This window comes from Delphinus delphis, chromosome 8 (assembly GCF_949987515.2).
Source record: "Delphinus delphis chromosome 8, mDelDel1.2, whole genome shotgun sequence".
NCBI lineage: Eukaryota > Metazoa > Chordata > Mammalia > Artiodactyla > Delphinidae > Delphinus > Delphinus delphis.
This window is the reverse complement of record NC_082690.1, coordinates 105,872,689-105,892,291: the sequence shown is the minus strand read 5'-3', so window position 1 is coordinate 105,892,291 and position 19,603 is coordinate 105,872,689. Positions and strand designations below refer to the sequence as shown.

Sequence of the window (19,603 nt, the reverse complement as noted above, 5' to 3'; positions counted from 1 at the left end):
GCTTTGTGATCCTACCAGGTGACTACTTGTACCCATGAGTGCTGTGGATAGAGGTACCTGGGTTGAAACATCAAGCTTTCGCAGATTGGGCGGCGGGTTGACTGTTCAGATGTGGTAAAAACTGCATATGTTTCAATGTAAACGTTTTCATGTAGTCAGTGAGAACTGCCACCCTGCTTTAATCACCATGAGTTCTGAAATGACTATATCAAATGCTGATTTATCTGCCATTCAGTTACTCAGAATCGTCTTTAAACTGGTGCGATAGTAATAAATGATCTATAAGTACTTGATTACCATCAAATGACTTAGGAATGATTAAAGAAAGGCCAAATGACACAGTTTTAGGATTGTGTTTACAAAGGTTAGACATTAATACTTGAAAACTGGGCCCCTATGTGTACTGTATACGTAATTGCGTTACTCTAAAGCTTGGCCTAACCAGAGCCTCTCATTATCAGATGATTCACGGACCTTGTCAATAATTTAAATCAGTATTACATCCAAATGTCATATCAACGGGCCTTTGGAGCCCAGTGCAAAAAGAAAGAGTGTGACTCCCATTCCATCCTGGTGGTCTCTTTATCCAGGGACAGGGAACATGCCTTTCAGACATTTACTTTTCTATGGTGCAGAGCGCCTTCAGGAGCGCTTTGCTGCACATCAGCCACGGCTTCTCCGGCTCCGTTCCCTGCGGGTCAGAGCTGCATCTGCTCCTCTACAGGCAGAGAAGGGTTCTTTCCTAATTCCCTTCCTTCTGGAACACAACAAAATCCTAATGCCTTTAGATCACCTACAGAAGGAAGATTTACATAAGGCTCTCCAAGTCTATTTCCTTGTCATGTCATCATAACTGCCCCCCCAGCCCAGTCTCCTTTGTTTTGCTGTGCACACATTAAATATCACCATAAAATAAATGCATTCTGTTACCGAAGTCTTAAGGTTACATCATTCAAAGAATGCACAAGCCTGGAGCAGGAAATGTGTTCAGCTGGTGGGCAATCAGGAGACTAAGACACATTTCTCTGGCCACTTTGACTCAAACATAGAGTTTCACAGGGACCTTAGTGTCTCAGGGATGTTTTGCACGGCACCCTGAGGCCAAAGAATACCTATCGGTTCCAGTCTTAAGTAGTTTGGTCCCAGTAGCCTAATAAGTATTTACATCCTGATTAGTTAGTAACCATTTGAAGAAGAGTGCAGGTAAATTGAAAGTAGTTCATGTGGCGTCCTACAGATGGTGCTGTGCTCTCCTTGAAAATGTGACATGCCTAGCGCGTCCCTGGTGAGTTCGGGGCAGCACTGGAGGGCACCTTAGTGCACAGCTTGGGAACCTGGGCACTGACAGCATTTTTTAGCATAGCTATCCCTGGAAGCTCGAGTGAAGTAGCATTATGACAAAGAAAAGGGTGTAATAAGTAAAAACAACAACAAAAAAACCCAAAAACATTGACCAGAAAGGTTTTATAGAAAACATAAATAGGATCAAGATAAGTGGCAATGATTTTGCACATGTCCAACTCAGGATACATGGTCATTTTTGTACTTTCTTCCATGTGCAAGTGGGAGAGGAACAATATATGCTATCAATTAATTGTAATTGTCTTCCTTACAGATGTCCCTAAACCCATGACTACTTTAGTAGGAAGATTTTTGCCAGTACCAGCAAATTTAAATCTCATTACACAACAAGTGAGTCATTGTTTTAATAAAAAAAAATACAATAGGGGGCTTCCCTGGTGGCGCAGTGGTTGAGAGGCCGCCTGCCGATGCAGGGGACACGGGTTCGTGCCCCGGTCCGGGAAGATCCCACATGCCGCGGAGCGGCTGGTCCCGTGAGCCATGGCCGCTGAGCCTGCGCGTCCGGAGCCTGTGCTCCGCAACGGGAGAGGCCACAATAGTGAGAGGCCCGCGTACCGCAAAAAAAAAAAAAAAAAAAAAAAAAAAGTTTAAAACGCTTTTATGATTACACCGTAATATGCATAGATTAAATATAATTATAAGAAAAATGTGCTCTTTTCCTTAAGTCTTGTTTTTTTTAATTTTTCAGTTTTGACAGTCTAGGGTTGTATTTTTTTAAATTAATTAATGTATTTATTATTTATTTTTGGCTACGTTGGGTCTTCGTGGCTGCGCGCGGGCTTTCTCTAGTTGCGGCGAGCGGGGGGCTACTCTTCGCTGCGGTGCGCGGGCTTCTCATTGCTGTGGCTCATTGCGCAGAGGTGGCATTTAAAGCCACGAGACTAGAGGAGATCTCTGAGGCAGTGGGTATAAATAGAGTGAAATATTTGCTGAGTGAGTAAATAAATACTTCTCGAATGAAGTATTTATTAGCCAGGAGGGGCAAGGAGTTAATCAGGGCCGGAGATGAGTGTCAGCCTGATGCTATGAGCGCCTGATGCAAGTCTCTGTTGATGCTGCACGTAGGCCTCTACCTCCTTGCCTCCTCCACACCACCCGTCTTGTTTTGCTAATGGTTTCAGCCCCAGTCAGCAAGGCACACGTTGGACTTGCTTTTCTACCACTGAACTCGTGCACTGAAAGGCCCCTTTGGACCATAGTCTCCCTCTTTCTGCCCCTCCCCTCTTTTCCTTGGCTGTGTTTAGACCTACCTCATTTTGGCTCCTCTGACCTCTTATCCAGTGTGGACCTTGGGGTAATTATTTTAGCAATGCCTTTGCTGCAACCCTAGAACCCCGGCTTCCTTGCCAAACCCCGATTCTGTATATTCTTCAGCTCTTTGCTACTCAAAGTGCGTGCGGTGTGTGGACCAGGAGCGTGGGCATCACTAGGAAGCTTGTTAGAAATGCAGGATCTCGGGCTCCACCCCAGACTCACTGACACAGAAACTGCATTTTAGCAAGATCCCCAGGTGACATGACGGGGAAGCACCCTCTTAGGTTTTATTTCTTCCATCCTAGGCAGTTCGACATTGCCGAGGAAAGTCATGGATTCTAGTATAAAGCTGCCCTAGATTTACCACCTATGTAGTACTGAAAAGACATCTCTCTTTCTCTGCTTTACTTTGGGGCTAAATAAGCAAAGGAGAAAAAGAGCAATTGTATCTGGTTTATGCAAAGAATTGTCTCAACCCCAAGGACTGTGAAATCCTTTCTTCAAAAGAATGCAAAACTTTGGACTGCCACCTGGAGATGTTGGCCCAATAATTAGGTGTCTGGGTGACTGCAAAGGAAACAGTTGCAGTAACCTGTGAACACTTCCCTCCAGTAAAGTGAGTGAGAGGAGAGCAGAGCCCCCCAGCTCTCGGCCAGACCCAACAGGGCAGGTCCTGGGGGTGACTTCTCAGTGGGACTCGGGGTTTGGGGTGGGGGGCGGATTTGTAATGAAGGAGTTGGACCCAGAGTGGTTTCTCAGTGTCTTCAGGCCCCAACAGGGATTACACACTATTTAAAAACAGGCAGAAGAGAGAAAAGAAGGAAGATGAATAAAATGTGTTTTTCTAAGACCATGCTTTTTCTTTCTTTCTTTCTTTCTTTTTTTTTTGGCCTCACGCTTGTGGGATCTTAGTTTCCCAACCAGGGATTGAACCCAGGCCCTCGGCAGTGAAAGCACGGAGTCCTAAGTCCTAATTCCCTGGACCGCCAGGGAATTCCAAGACTGTGCTTCTTAAATAAAGCTTATTTTTAAATTTCAAGTTTTCAGGGACAAGGATAGGATGTTTAACTGTGATATATACAAATAATCTCAAAACCTAAATTTATTCAACACTTTAAATTTCTTCAAGCTTCTGATAAGAAGAAAATTAGGTCAGTGTTGATGATGCTACCCTTTCCTTTCCCTGTGAGCCATGCTAATGGATAATATAAAGGAAAATGAGAACGGAGAAAGCAAAGGACATGGATGATGCAGAGATTATGACATTGCTTTTGAATTTGTTAAAATTGACTACAAAATTTTTTATGACTAGATGAAAAAGTAATGGTTGCCAATGAGACTTCAGATGTCAAGATCTCTTGTGTTGTACTAAGAATATAATAATAATTAAAGAACATTTTTAGCTTACAGAAATTTGTAGTTGAATTTATTTCACAGTTGGTAGTTCATCAAAATGAAAAGGATGCCCATTGCAATGTCGCCGGCCAGCCCACTGACAGCTGTGTGCACTGCTTGCCAGCTTGTGGATGGCCCGGCCCAGAATCCACAGCGCACTTCTGTCTCTGTCCACAGTCAGGGCTTTCTCACCCCAGGGCATCCTGTGGTCAGGCGGGGTGAGATGACTGGGCTGGGCTCCTCCCACTTCTGCTGAAAAGCCTCGGCTGGAACCTGCTCAGGTGTTAGCAGAATCATGGTGGTAATAAGGCCTGGATGAATGTAAAGGGATTGTGATGTAAACCTCTAGAAGAAAAAGAATCATTTTTATCTGTACCTAGGGGCTGACGGGAATAAACTCAAAATGTATACTAATTCAAATCATGCTTGCCTTTGACTTTACACAGCTTGATAATGGAGCCTTACCATCCGTAGTCAACGGGTCTGCTTTCCTTTTGGGATCAACTCCTCCAGGACCACCAAAAATGACTTCGGCTAGGTAAGGATTAAAAGCAATCAATTGTCACTTACTTTAATGTAAGAGTTTAAGAGGCTCTTGGGTACATTTGTGATTTTTTTCCTGAGTTTTAAAATTAGTTTTACCTGAAAACCTTTATGACTTCTAAAATATGATGTTTATATTCAGCAGTGCACTAACAGTGTTGCTGCGCGTGTCTGGTTTGTGGCTGCTGGAAAGACTGGTCTGTAACCTCCATTTGCTTCCACTCTCCGTCCACCGTCCGCTGTCATTGTTTCAGAGACTTGCTGCCGTTCCTAGCTCTGTCTTGAGTTCACGTTGATTTAAACTTAGCTGCCGTTTCTTTTTTGCTGTCATCAGCATAAGTAATGGTGTGGCAGTCACTTAATGTCACTTAATGTCGACGGCAGTCTTTATGTGCCTTTATGGCTGCCTCTGCCCGCTGCCTTCCCTGTTCTGTCAGTTCACGTTCAATGGCAGGGGCCGAGGCACACAGTCTCCAGGTGGACGTGGCTGCTCTTATCTGGGGCTTCGTCTTGCCATTTTAAAGTCATGTCTATAATCGTAACTAATTAAACTAACCAAGCCGGTTGAAACTCTTTGTTGAGTTAAAGAGTAACATTCATGTGCTATTAGTAGATGGGGCAGCCCTTTCTGTTCACGGAACCCTTTCGTTGGTGATGGAGATCAGTCTCTTCCTGCCTTCCGAAGTTTTGGGGCACACAGCCTAATGCAGATGTACATCTGAGGACCCGAAAGAAGTCAGGGCAGGCAATTTAGGAAACGTAGACTGTAGCCTCTGGAGCCTCCGGGCTCCTGAAGTGTCCACCATCAGGCACATCCCCACCGCGGCGCTGCTGAGTGTGAGGACGGTTGTCCGGGGCAGTGTGAGAGGCTCAGGTGGAGTTCTGGAGACTGGCTGGGATTCAGTCACACTCCACCTCCGCGACGTCGCTGAAGAGTGTCGGTTGCTCGTGTGACTTGCTGCTTCGGTCTTAGCTGTTGGTTGCGGAGCTGGTCAATGACTCTCACTTAATTTGATGGACTAAGACTATAGGAGCCTTTCTCCTGCCTCCACTCTTGCGCCATGGATCAGCGAGGGTATGGCTGCTGTCGCTGTAATTGGTTCTAGAATCACGGCTCTTAATGTTTCTGGACAAAACAACTCTGTGGGCAGCCTCTAGATTCTGCTGCTATGTAATACTGCCAGCATAGTGTTACACCATGTACCCAGGGCGTTACTGTCCTGAAGATACTCACTTCATCTTTCTTGCCATCTGGGAGCATCTGGCCAACAGTATTGCACCACCACGTGCTTTAGCGTGTCCAGCGCATTCAAGGGAACTTGGTGTTTCTAACACTAGTTCAAGTGTGTGCTCTCAGAGCTACAGTGCCATTTGAGGTTTCTCTGTGCTGCAGCTGGCACACGTTTCCACAGAGGAGCAGTAGTGAGGAAGTTTTCACTGCAGTGTATTTCTCCTTTTTCCCACCCTCCCCCTGCCTTCTTCCCAGTCTCTACTAGGTTTTCTCTAGTGTGAAGGAATTATGCAGGTCATAAAATATTTTTCTATTATAAATGATGTGCCAGGAACAACATGAGCTTTGTTTTCGTATTTTTTTGCTGCAAATAATTACTTGATGTCACACCACTGAACCAGCCAGATGATTTTCATCTCAACATCCATGGTACTGACGGTGTGCTGGAATCTCTACCAATTTATTATTTGTGGTGAGGGAGCTGTCAGAAAACTGTTTGCTGCCTGTCTCATTCTGTATGAGTTCCCAACCACAACTAATTGGCTAGACCTCTTTATCTCTTTGTTAGGCTTTTTTTTTTTTTTTTTTAAACTTCCACGAGATAAGAGGGTCAAGCTAGGTCTGAAGACATCAGAAAGGAAATTCTGTCAGCCCAATACTGTTTAAACGTTCTAAAATAGTAGATGACGTAAAAGTAGGCCAGCTTGGGCCTTACGGCCAGCAGTCCATATGGGTGAATTCACCCAATCGTCATTCTTTAGAGATAGGTGGTGAACTGGCTAACTTATTAACTACCTTATCATATGAATAAAAATTCACGTCCTGTCACTCTGCATAGCTTTAATAATCTGATTATCAGTCAGGCGTTAATGTGAATTTTGTTACATCATTGAGGCCTTTATTTTTGGTGACATAATGAACATTATAATATGCAAGAGTCCGCTTCTCTGGAAATTTTTTCTTAAAGATAAGGTCATATCTCAACTGTGGTACAGTTTATTTATAATACTTTTCTGAGGCAGAGTTGTCCAGATCTCTTCTAACCCTTTACTCTTCAGATTGGCAAAAAGAGTAGTCAAACATTATTAGAGCCATGGAAGTTTTTTCCCAGTTTAGTCCATTACAAGGAACTTGTCCCTTTACTGTCCCCTCAGGCGCTCTGTGCTCATCCCTGATGTGGTGTCTTTGCTCGTGCTGTTATTTCAACTGAAACATCCTTTTGTTGAATAACAAAAAACTTCACACCCTTGAAAGTCAATGTCAAGTTCTACTTCTTACAGAAGTAGTTTGTTTTGTTTTTACATCTCTATTAAACTGCCCCTGAATTTTGTGTCATTTACAATCAGTATCATATAATTTGATAGTTGATTATATAATATCTTCTGTTCTCTAATTTTTCAATTGTATATATCACCTCATGTCCCAAATTATTTGGTGGATTCCTCTAGAACAGGCACTGTAAATTTAAAAATATATATATTTTTTGGTGTTCCCCTGAAGCTCTTATGACAGTCCTGGCCACATGGTGATCTCTTAGTCAGTGCCTGTTGGCATCTTCCTGACACTGTAGGTACTCAGTGAATTGTCCTCTTTGCTTCCACAATTGTGGCGGGTCACCACTGGAGTGTCTCCATGGACCTCCACCTCATTCTTAAAGAGAAGAGTTTTGGTTCCTCTGGACAGGTAGTGCCAGGCCACCCCGTGCCCCATTTTAGAGGCAGGGCTGAGGGCAAGAGCAGTGAAGTCTGTGCGCATGTCCCCTTCCCCTGAATAGCCCATGTGTGATCCAGGGTGGGTGGGCCAGGAGCAGTGTAGCCACATCTGCCACCTCCAGGCACCCATGAGAATAGAAGGCTGCAACTCTCCTCTCTCTAAAGGAGAGAACTAGACTAGACGAAGAATAAATAAATATAGCATTCAGTAACATAGTATGGGGACATTATTTTAAAAACGAGAGACATCTCCAGAAGAAGGAACACTTAGCAGCTCACCCAGGAGTCAGTTACCATTTGCTGTTTCAAATGAGGGAGGACGGGGTCACGAAACAGAAGCAGAGCCGGTGAGAAGAGTGGCGGAGCCCTGATGAGCGAAGCAGCCAGAGCAGAGGGGAGGGTGGGCTGAGCTGAGGCTTAGACCGACCTCAGCCCTGACTGGAGACGGTAGTGTTTGTGAGGGCACGGAGCACAGGCCGAGGGTAGTTCCCATGCTCCGTGGGGTGACAGGGGACTGTCAGCAAGCCCTGTGTGTGCCAAGTACTGTAGCAGCTCCTGTAGGAAACCCGAGACCAGGATGTGTCCCTGCCCGGAAGCAGCCAGTGGTTGCAGAGGCGAAGCCTGCACACGCCGTCTCGGGGAGCAGGTGGCCGAACTCGAGGGAGGGAGGGAGGGAGAGCCCCAGTCACAGCCGGGGTTTTGACACGTGTGCTCCTTCTCGTCCCCAGATCTACCCACCGCCTCACGTGGCCAACATCCCAAGTCCCCTCAGAAGCAACACTTCTAAGCAGCCCTTGGGAACTTGTCTCGGTTTCTTAACCCACAGCCGCCTCTCAGGTTTAGCCGCCTCCAACGCACACTCATCTCTCCTCCTCCTTCACCCTTGGAGATGGCTTCTAGGCTAATCCCCAAAGGAATGGTGAGGAGGGAGGTCCCCAATGCCCACATGACACATTCAAAACACGCTTTGATACTGGTGGTAATCCTAGTTGGACAGCTCTAACAATGTGAACAGCCGTTTATCTGTTAGTCTTTAATTCATACTTTTCGTTAGTGTTCTGATTTTGGAAAATACAGAAAATAAAACTAAAAAGCTATTTGGTGTGGGGAGCCACACACAGTAGAGGTTTAAACAGATCAGTGGAAGAAACTCGGGGAAGGCTTCTTGGGGAGCAGACAGCGATAGGGTCCCTGGACGTGCAGCTGGACCTGGCCAGGCTCGCGCCCCCACGTGTGAATGTGCGTGCCGCACCCCCTCCTGATCAGGCACCGATAAATAACACCTGTAACTCTCTGGTGTTGAGATTTTCAGTATTTGTTCAAAAACACCAGATGCTTAGCTAATTCCCTTTTTAAAGAGTAATGATCTGAATACATTTTCTTTTTTAATCTTTATAGAGTAACTGTTAGTTCATGGGACACAGAGTCTAAAAAGCCATGTAACTGTACCAAATCACAGTGTCTGAAATTGTAAGTAATCCCAAATCCTTCATTATTAAATAGAAATAAGGTCGTTTAGATGTCAGTAAGTGGAGCAGAGTCCAGACAGACCTGAATGGCTAGTAGCGTGTAGGTTACAGTTGAGACTCAACAGCTGGGTCCTGACGCTCCTTGTAAACCAGAGCAACAAGAAGCCACACGTTCTGCATAAGCCTGGTTGGGATCTTTTGGTGTTATCTTGACCAACTAACCTAGGAAAGGACCGCAAGTGGTGTGATTTTCTTGGATTTAGGTTTACCTTGTTTAGCGCCCCAGACAAGTGCTAAACACGGCATCCTTGTTGAGCATTAACTGTAACATTTCCACCTCCTAGGTTTTAAAAGTTTGATGAATTGGTTTACTCTATATTGAATTCCTCTTAGAAACATTCTCCCCCAGGGGTGCCAGCTCCCTGGAGGCTCGCTCAGCAGCGTGGTAGGGTAGGTTGTGAAGCAGAATCATGGGCCGGGGTGGGTGGTGTGGCTGAAATAGGAAGCGGACCAGCCACCCCGACTGACGGCACCGTGCACTCGAGCCGCCGTCCCCACCCTGTCACGCGGAGACTCTTACTGGTGTGGTCTGCCGCTCTCAGCCTCTGCTCCGGGCTGCTGCCTTCTGCCCTGAGTGCCTGCCTAGCTTTGTTACGTGATGGAACAGGAGATGCCGCCTCGCCCGATGTCTAACAACCCTAGCCACCATCTCCACGTGATTTTTCCGTTGCAGAGCTTCTGCTGAAGTCACTGAGAGCTCCAGTGATGGGACAGTGAAGTGGGGGTGCAGACGTGGCTAAAAATCCAGAAGTCCATGAAACTTGGTTCACAAAACAAAATGGAGAAAAAATCTGATTTTTTAAAGTTAATGTTGAAATCTAGGGTTGACTGTATGTGAATACTGAGCTGTCATTGGTTTAGTCTGTGAATGCGAGGCCTGTACCTGTCTGAACGTTGGAAACGCCACGAGACCACTGATCAGGAGCTCTAAAAATGCAGCTGGGTGAGGAGGAAGGAGAGCAGAGGGCAAAGCCTGGACCACACGACACTGTCAAGCCGGAGTGGCCGGCCCAGATAGAACTTCTGATGCGGTGGAGGACCAGGTGGTAGAGTCTAGAGTGGACAGAGCCGGGGGTGGGCGCGGCTTCCTGTGCACAGGGGCTGCCAAGCTGCTGGCTGGGCTGGCGACTGGGGAGCCTGTGAATAACCCATGAAGCCTAGAGCAAGGTGTAGACTATGACCGGGGACAGAATGAGGTAACTCTTAAGGACGTGGAGATAAGATGAGTCTCCAGGAAGGGTTTAACTTATTGATTACCTCATAATGGAAAAGCCCAAGAAAGAGCTTCCTGCCTAGAGGCAGCTTTCCAGATTAATCGGTGACTTGACACACTAAAGAAAGAATTTATCATCACAAGGGGGCTCGGTCAGCACTGGAACAAAGGAAAAGGAGGCTCAGAGCGTTTCCAGTGCTGTCCAGGGAAGGGAGGCAGTGTCGCTGGGGGCCACGGGTGCGGCCTTCTCCAGAGACGTGCTGTGTGCTGTGTGCCGTGTGCCGGGGGGCTTGCACCCTCCCGTTGTGGCCCGTGACTCTGCGCCTCTGTTAGCACACTCAGCGCCGCCGTTTAGCTTCCTCAGTAACTCCATCCCGAGGAGCAGGGGGCCCTGGGTAGAGGCTGCAAACGTTATGGGCACCGGAGGGGTTATTTCCACCATAAATTAACACACAGCATTCTGAGCAGTGCATCGCGGTTTGGTTGTTATCAGTCTGTCACTGAGAAACCAACTATCTCTGGAAATACTGCTTTTGGAAAGGCCAAGGAATGGGCAAATGTACCCCCGCGGAGCTTCTTGGAGAGACCCGTGAACAGGTGCTGGCGGCAACACCACTCTGTCTCTCAGTGTGCCACAGGCACTCGCACTGGAGCGAGTCAGGGGTGGGTTCACCGTTGCCTGCTTCGCCACCAGGCTTCACTGCTTCGCTAGCAAGCATCACCACTGGCTTCCTTTAGCTCTTTACTCCCCGCAGCTAAGCCACGTTCAAGGCAATGGAATCTAATTTTCTTGGAGTGCATTTGTCCTACTTTATTTGGGAGTCTCTCCTGGATAAAGGTTAAGAATGATTACTACTAATTGGCCATTAATAAAGAGAAAAACACATTATTGTATTTTTTAGAAATCGAAGTGATACATACACGTGGGTAAAAATCAGTGACTATATCTGATTATGATGGAAAGTCCTAGTACCCTGCTCCACCTCTCCCCACTCTCTGGACTCCTCCCTAGAAGCTACCATTTTAGTGACTTCTGTTTTCAGGCTTTCTGAAGTTTGCTTCCGCGTCTGGAAAGGTTATCTATTGCCTTCTTGCTGTGGGAGAGGAGGGGCCCACTCTGCACTCACCCCCTTTGCTAGAGCCGCTCTTTGTCGTGCCTTTGCTGATTATGCTCGAAACCTGAAATCATGTGCTCCAACCTTTTGTTGTTGTTGTTCCATTAGCCAAAAAAAGCTGAGAATTATTTTTAAATGATAAAGTTAATCTGTATAATTAAAATGGTGTTGATGTAAACTTAATTAAAAGGTAGATAAATGTTTTGTGATTATTTTATTGAAAATTTATCGATTATTAAAAATTGATTTTAAGATTTTATAAGTAGTTCATGTCTACCTTTCCATCACTGTGGGAAATGATTTTCTTAATAATTTTTATGCATTTTAAACATTGATTTACTGCATCATGATTAGGTTATTAAAACACTGATTTGTAACCCACTTTTGTATCAGGATGTTTTTTGATACAGGCAGTGACATGTGTTAAGTTCTGAACCTTTGGACAATAATTTCATAGAGTGATAAGGAACCCTCTGCAGTGGAGTGGAGAAAGGGCTCTTCTCTTTCACGAGCACGCTGAAGGAAGGAATTGGCTTTATGTTACGAGTATAGGGTTTTTCCATGGCAGTTTTAATTAGCCCTTTCATGTATCGACTTTAAAGAAATCCAAACTCAATTTTTTAAGCATCTTCCATTCCAACTCAATTTTTGCTGAGATACTGGGTGGGACTTGTTGGGAGAAGTTATACTATCTAATTTTTCACCCTAATCAAATCTAAATCAAGATTTTAATCATAGATTGGGTAGTCTCCAATATTGCTTCTTCAAATGGCCTTTGCCTCTGCCTCAGGTTAATTGGATTAATTAATTAACTAGAATGAATTAACCAGAATTCTGTGGAGTAGAAGGTCAAATCTGGATGGTCATTTTTTTATAGTCTCTTGTTCCTTACTTATACTTTTGATCCCTTCTTTTATATTTTAGAATAATAAATACTTGATTTCTATTCTATAGCTTATAATTCTAATACTAAAGTCTCTGCTTATCTGATTCTGGTGTTTGTTTCTTCTCTCGATCTTTCACTCCTTATGGCTTGTTACCTCATGTATTTTGTGATTTTCTGTGTGTGTGTGTGTGTGTGTGTGAGAGAGAGAGAGAGAGAGAGAGAGAATTATAATCACTGGAACTTTATATGTGGGAATTCTTTGAGGTTGGCTTGAGAGTACATTTCTTCAGAGAAAGTTTGAGTTTGTTTCTACTTGGGACTTGGTGGCCCCTTCAATTTGGACAACCTAAAATTTTTGGCTAAGACTTTTTTTTTTAGGCCACACAGTTAATATGAATTCAGGTCTCAAACCCAAGTGAGCCCCCTCCTCTCAAGGCAAGGCACACATGCATTTTTCTTGCCCTTTCTTTTGCAGGGCATTTTTCCTAGTTCATTCTTCCACTGCGTACAGACCTTCTACCGTTCCAGCTTTATGTGTAGATCTTGGAGCTGGTCCCATGCCTTGAGCATTAATGTATGTAAATATATTAAATATATGTAAACACATGCGTGAGTGTATAAAGCACTTAGAGCAATGCCTGGCATATTGTAGATGTTCTGTTTGCCATTATTATGGTTGTTGTCGTCCCCCGCTCTTCCTCCCTGTAACAGTTAAAACCAAAGCCTTTGGTTGTTGGGATCAGCGGAGCCCTAAGATAGCTGCAGGCTTCAGCTTCAGCTTCCCCCGCTGAGTGTTTGCTTCTCTTTCATTTTTTGGTCTCTGAGGCATTTCTTTAATTTTTTTTACCAGCTCAAATATGCATCTAAAGCGTTTCAAATACTTATTCCAATGTTTTCAAGTGTTCCTAGCTGGGGATTTGTCAGGGTGCCAATGAATGAAGAGTGAGTTTCGAATATATATCATCTCAAATCTTTTCAAACACTACAGCTAATTCTAGGATACAATGTGCTTGTGAGAAGTGACTGTACCACGGGGTATCGCAGGTGTTTTCTTGACAGTATTATCACCTTCTCGTTAAGTGACAGAGTAAGATTACCCACAGAGTGCTGGAATGTTGCCAGCCTGCCAGCACTGAAACAGTCTGTACCTCAAGGACAGCATCTTTAACAGATGGTGCTCCCTTGGTATTTCACAGCCAAGAGAGGGGCCACCAAACCTCAAGTGATGGCTGTAGATGTGGTTTCCTGGGCAATGGTGACAGTAGACTGAAGAAGGGGGACAGCACGAATACCTTGTACGAGAATACCTAGACTGCAGATGGCACGGTGACAGAGCATAAACTCACAGGAATGAGGCATGCCCTGAAAGACCACCATCCACTCTCATTCATCAAGCTGCAGGCAGTCAGATTTCCTTCCACTGAAGACTTGGAACCCTTACCTCTGTCTTGACTGACCCACCAAGCGGGGGAGCCTGAGACCAGAGAGGGTGATGCTTTTCCAGCTCTCTTCTTGTGGCTGCCACTATCGCTGTTACCAACAGGAGCAGACCAGTCTGAGCCTACTAGGAGAGGACAGCAATTCTGCGTGGAGGGGAAGCCCACATGAGTAGTAGAAGGGAGTGGAAGTTTGGCTGGGGGCCAAGGTGTATATCCCGGCCCTAGACATGGGTTTTCAACCCTGTCTGACCCTCATTCTAACCCCAAGAGGGAGCACGACCGTAAGTCTTATGACAAGGAGGACTGTGTCTTATTTACGACTGTATCACCAGTGTCTAGCGAGAGGTCGATGTCTACTGGGCCCTCGATACGTATGGCTGAAGGTGAGCAGTGACTTTTGATGAACAGAAGTTTTAAATTTAATGTAGTCAAAATTATCACGTGTCTTTATTAGTTTTTTTACGTGTCTTTATTATTATTGCCTTTTTGTGCCCTGTTTAAGAAATCTGTCCATATCCCAAGGTTACACAGATGTGTCATTAGACTATTTCCAAAAGTTTTAAAGGTTTGCTTTTTGTCATTGAGACCTTATTGCACCTGAAATGGATTTTTCTGAGTGGCATTAGGTAGGAATCTAATTTTTTTTTCCACAGGTACAATTAATTTTCTAGCACCACTTCTTGCAGAACCGTAATATGGTCCCCCACGAACTGCAGTGTGTTCCCTGTCAGCTGTCGAGGTCTGAAGTACACATGTGGGTGTGGTTCTGGGTTCTTAATCCTGCTCCTTGCGTGGATCCCGCTTCTTAGTTGTAGTGATTCGCCTGTGAATTTCCTCCACCTTTGTATTTAAACAGTCATCTTGCCTGCAGAGAAGGACCATGGTATCTTTCCTATCTCATCCTTTTCCTTGCCTTATAGTCTTAGCTCGGACCTCAGCGCGGTGATGAAGGGAAGTGCTGGTGCTGGCATCGCCTTGCTCCTGATTTTAATAGAAACACTCCTAAAATTCCCTTACCCTGCCCGAAATAAGATATTTGCTGGAGGTTTTTGAGAGATGCTCTGTAGTAGGTAGAAGACATGCTTAGACACTATTTCAAAGACTCTAAATGACAACCATTTCAGGGCTCTGGGGCAGCTGATCAGTATCAGTGTCTCCACCTCCTTTATCAGCTGCTCTGCCATCCTCAGGTGAGTGGTTCGGTTCTGTGGGCTAAGAAGGCTGCCCCAGCTGCCACCCTCACATTTGCATTCCACCCACTGGGGAAGAAGAAGAGGAGGGCAAAGGCACACTCCTTACCTTCCAAGGCGTAACCAGAAACTGCCATAGTCACTTGCACTTGTATCCCTTTGGCCAGAACCTAGTCATGTGGTCAGACCATACCGGGTAGGAAGCTGGGAAGCGGAGTGGAAATTGAGCGGAGTTGACCACATGCTCAACCAGAGTTGCTGGCAAGGGGCAGAGTAAGGGGAGGGTGGGTCCTTCTCTGCCACATGCCCACTTCGAGCTAAGGAAGTGTCCTTCTATGCCTGGTTTCCTAAGAGGTTTTCTTTTTAAATTCTTATTATAAATGAGTGGTGATTTTATCAAAGCCTTTTTGCCTGCATTCATTGAAATGATCAGATTGTTTTCCTCTTTCCTCTTTTAATCTTACAGTTTGATCTATTACAACATTTTCTAATGGTCATCCACCCTTGTAGACCAGGGATTAAACCCAATTTGATCATGATGTACTAATGTTATCTTTTGTATGTACTGCAAGATTTAGTTTTCAATATGTTGCTTGGGATTTTTGTATCTTTTTCATGAGTGAGATAGATCTGTACTTTTCCTTTCTCATATTTTCTTTGGTTTTTGTTTTAGTGCGGAATTGCCTAATAAAATGCATTAGCAGTCTTGCCCATTCCCACTGGACTCTCTTCTTTTTCTCTAGCCTCTGAAAAGGTTTGGGCAAAGTAGGACTTACTAGTTCTCTGAAGTTGGATTAAACTTTGTGCGTAAAGCTTTCTGGGCTGGCGTCTTTGGGGGCTGGAGTGGAGATATGAGATGGATTACTCATTCATTTTATTTAGTACTTATTGCTCTCTCTAAGTTTGTGTTTCTTTTTGAGTTCATTTTGTTATTTTATTTTTTCTTGAAAATTGTTGATTTCTTTAAATTTTCAAGTCTATTAATATATCCCTGTTCATATATTCTTTTATTATTTTAAAAATTATCTCTGTATCTGTAGTTATAGCCTTTAACTTTTTCTAATTTTAATTTCTGCTATTGTTTATTTGTACCTTTTCTCCTCCTCAGTCAGTCTCATGAGAGGTTTGTCTGTTTTGTCAGTCATTTCAGAGCACCAACTTTTGGTTTTATTGATTTTCTTGCTAGTCTTTCTTTTTTTTTTTTTTTACATCTTTATTGGAGTATAATTGCTTTACAATGGTGTGTTAGTTTCTGCTTTACAACAAAATGAATCAGTTATACATATACATATGTTCCCATATCTCTTCCCTCTTGTGTGTCCCTCCCTCCCACCCCCACATCCCACCCCTCCAGGCGGTCACTTCTTGCTAGTCTTTCTGTTTCCTATTTCAGAAATACAGTGACTTTTACTCTTTACTATTTTCTCCCTCATACTTTTATTATTTTACTCTCTTGTTTTGCTAGCTTTTTGTGTTAAATGCTTATTTATTTCCAGTCTTTTTTGATTTTTGAGGAAATGCATGTAAAACTATAAACTGCCTGTAGGTACTGCTTTGCTACATCCTCCAAGAGTTATGTGCTACTTTCATTGTCATTCACTCAAAATATTTTGTAATTTTCATTATAATGTTCTCTTCACCTCATGACTTATTTAGGTGTACATTTCAAAGTATCCAGACATGTATGTATGCATATATGTGTATGTATATATATTTTTTAAGCAACATTTTTGTTGTTAATTTTTATGTTTAATTATAATGTGGTAAGATAATATGGTCTATATGATATCAATGCTTTGAAATTAATGAAGACTTCCTTATGACTTAATGTTTGATCGATTTTTAAAATATTCTATATTAACTTAAAAATGTATATTCTCTATTTGTTAGATACATTTACTATCCATTAGCTCCAGTTTGTTAATTTTGTTTTTTAAATCTGCTAAATGCTTATTAAATTTTGAGTGATTTATCTGTTTTTGATAGAAGTGCATTAAGACCTCTCACTGTGATTGTGAATTTGCTTATTTTTCCCTTATAATTCCATTTTGGTTTGTATATTTTGAGTCTATAATGAAGGGTTATACAAATTCGTGATTGTTATATCTTTTTTGTGAATTATTCCAACGACTGTTAAATATATCTCTGTAACCTATTGCTTTTTGCTTTATATTTGGTTTTTTTTTGGGTTTCATATTAATGTTGCTATACCACATTTTCTTTGGTTAGTATTAGCAGGTTGTGCTCATAACATCCCTTTATGTTCATACTTTCTGTGTGGTAGTTATGTTTCAGGTGTGTCTCCTGTAATCTAAATATAGTTGGCTTTTTAAAGAGCAAATCTAATAACCCATGTTTTAATAGACTTTAAAAATCCATCTGCATTCTTTGTCTTATTATTGGTACACGTGGAATTACTTGTACCACCTTTTTTTGAAGGCTTTTTTTTTTTAACATCTTTATTGGAGTGTAAATGCTTTACAAGGGTGCGTTAGTTTCTGCTTTATAATGAAGTGAATCAGCTATACATATACATATGTCCCCATGTCTCCTCCCTCTTGCGTCTCCCTCTGAAGTCTTAAAGTTTATCTATTGAAGTTCTTTTCTTTCCCCAGTAAAATGGCAGCATTTCACACATGCTCTCTGCACCTTTTGCTTTTTAAAATCGTGGTAAAATATGCAAAACATGAAATGTACCATTTTAACCATTTTTAAATGTATAATTCAGTGACATTAATCACAGTCACGGTGCTGTGCAACCATCACCATCATCCCACATGGAAACTCTGCCCACATCAAGTAGCTTTCCATTACCCCCTTGCCCCAACCCCTGGTAACCTCTGCTGTACTTTCTGTCTCTTAGTTTTCATATTCCAGGCACCTCATGTAAGTGGTTTCAAACAGTATTTGTCCTTTTGAGTCTGGCTTCTTTCACTAACATGATGTTTTCAGGGTTCACCCATGTTGTAGCATGTATCAGTACTTTATTTTTTTTCAGGCTGAATAATATTCCACTGTATGTACAGACCACGCGTGTTTATCCGTTCATCTGTTGATGGACACTTGGGTTGCTTCTGCCTTTTGACTGTTGTGAATAATGCTGCCTATGAGCACGGGTGTGCAAGCATCTGCTTGAGTCCCTGCTTTCATTTCTTTGGGTGTATACCTAGGAGTGGCATTGCTGGATTATATGGTAATTCTATGTTTAACTTTTTCAGGAAACACCTTACGGGTTTTCACAGTGACTGCACCATTTTACATTCCCACCAGAAATACACAATACCACTTTTGTGTTTTCTGATTACCGCTTTTTCTTTGCTTCTTTTTGCCTGGTATATGTTTTAGGAAATTAGCCCTAACGGCAAAGTGGAGGAAGTTGAAAGTTAAGAGGCTATCACAACAGTGTAGACAAAAGATGCTGATGACCTGAACTAGGGCAGAGATGGTAGCAACGAAGAAGAAATCCACAGATTTAAGAGACATTTCAAACATACGCATTGTAGCATTTTCTCCACTCATCATTTATTCTCTCCACAAAGTATTTTTGAATGCCTGTGATTTCAGGAATAGGGAAGACAGAAATGAGCAAGAGAGTTATGGTCCCTGCCCTCTCAGCAGTCACAGTCTAGTGGGGGAGACAGACATGAATAAAACAATCACACACGTGGAGGTCATGGTGGAAAGGAGCAGCAATGGGCAGAGGGCGACGGGGGGAGCTGACCAGGTATGACAGCCAGGAAAGCTTCCCAGAGGACAAGAGGGGTGTTGGATGAGGGGGCAGAGGTAGACTGAAAGTGGGTTGATAAGAGTGTTCTAGGCAGAGGAAGCAGCAGGTGCCAAGGCCCTGTGGCAAGAGAGAGAGGGTACACGGTTCTCGGAACAGGAAGGAGGCCAGTGCCACTTGTGTAGTGTTGTTCATTATTCCAAAATATATAAGATGATCTGAATGTTCAGTATAAGGGGAATTATTAACTAAATTATGATGCCACTGTAGAATGGGGTATTGTTCAGTCATTAAAATGGCATGTAAATCTATTTACATGTAATATTAACACTCATAACATTGTATTGATAAGTAATGAAAACAAGCTGTCACATTGATTACTGACATTGTTACATAATGAAAGCACATTGAAACAGTGTATAGAATATGATCTTTTTTTATATATTATATGTAAGCAAACAACATGTATTTATTTTAATATGTATAGTTTTACAGAAAAACTCTGAAATATATTTGCCAAATGATCATCTCTAGGGAGTGAGATTCTGGGTGATTGTAATTTTTCTTTTTTGCTTATTTACATTTTTAAAAACTACAACAAATATGATTTACTTGTATCAAGAATAAAATTAGCAAAGACATTTCTGAGCCAGAATCAGTAGACTTGGTTAACCCCTTGGATGTGAGTAAAGAGAGAAAGGTAATCGTCAGAAATGACTCAGGGGTCATGTTACTGGGTGGATGGACACCATGAATGCAGAGAGAGACTACAGAGTGAGCACAGTGAGGGCTGAAGGTGAAGGTCAGGAGTTAAGGTGTGGACACGTTGAGTTGGAGGTGGAAATGTCTGATAGGGTGGAAACGTCTGATAGGAAGTGGGGAATGTGGTTCTGGAGCATAATAGTGTCACACGCTGCTGAGAGGTAAATGCAGTGAAGAGGTCCTTGCCTTTCTGGTTAAGGAGGTTGTCTGAGAGTTAGGGGGATGGAGAAGACGGTCCGAGCGCAGTA

General features: G+C 43.2%; 1 protein-coding gene across 1 annotated transcript in view; it reads left to right on the top strand.

Annotated features, from left to right (window-relative positions):
• TESMIN (testis expressed metallothionein like protein) overlaps positions 1-19,603 on the top strand; it is a 38,035-nt gene that overhangs the window by 6,475 nt on the left and 11,957 nt on the right. Inside the window, exons 4-6 of the mRNA XM_060017555.1 lie at positions 1,616-1,692; positions 4,458-4,549; positions 8,896-8,967. Coding sequence (XP_059873538.1) covers positions 1,616-1,692; positions 4,458-4,549; positions 8,896-8,967 — 241 coding nt within the window. The remainder of the gene's footprint in view (positions 1-1,615; positions 1,693-4,457; positions 4,550-8,895; positions 8,968-19,603) is intronic.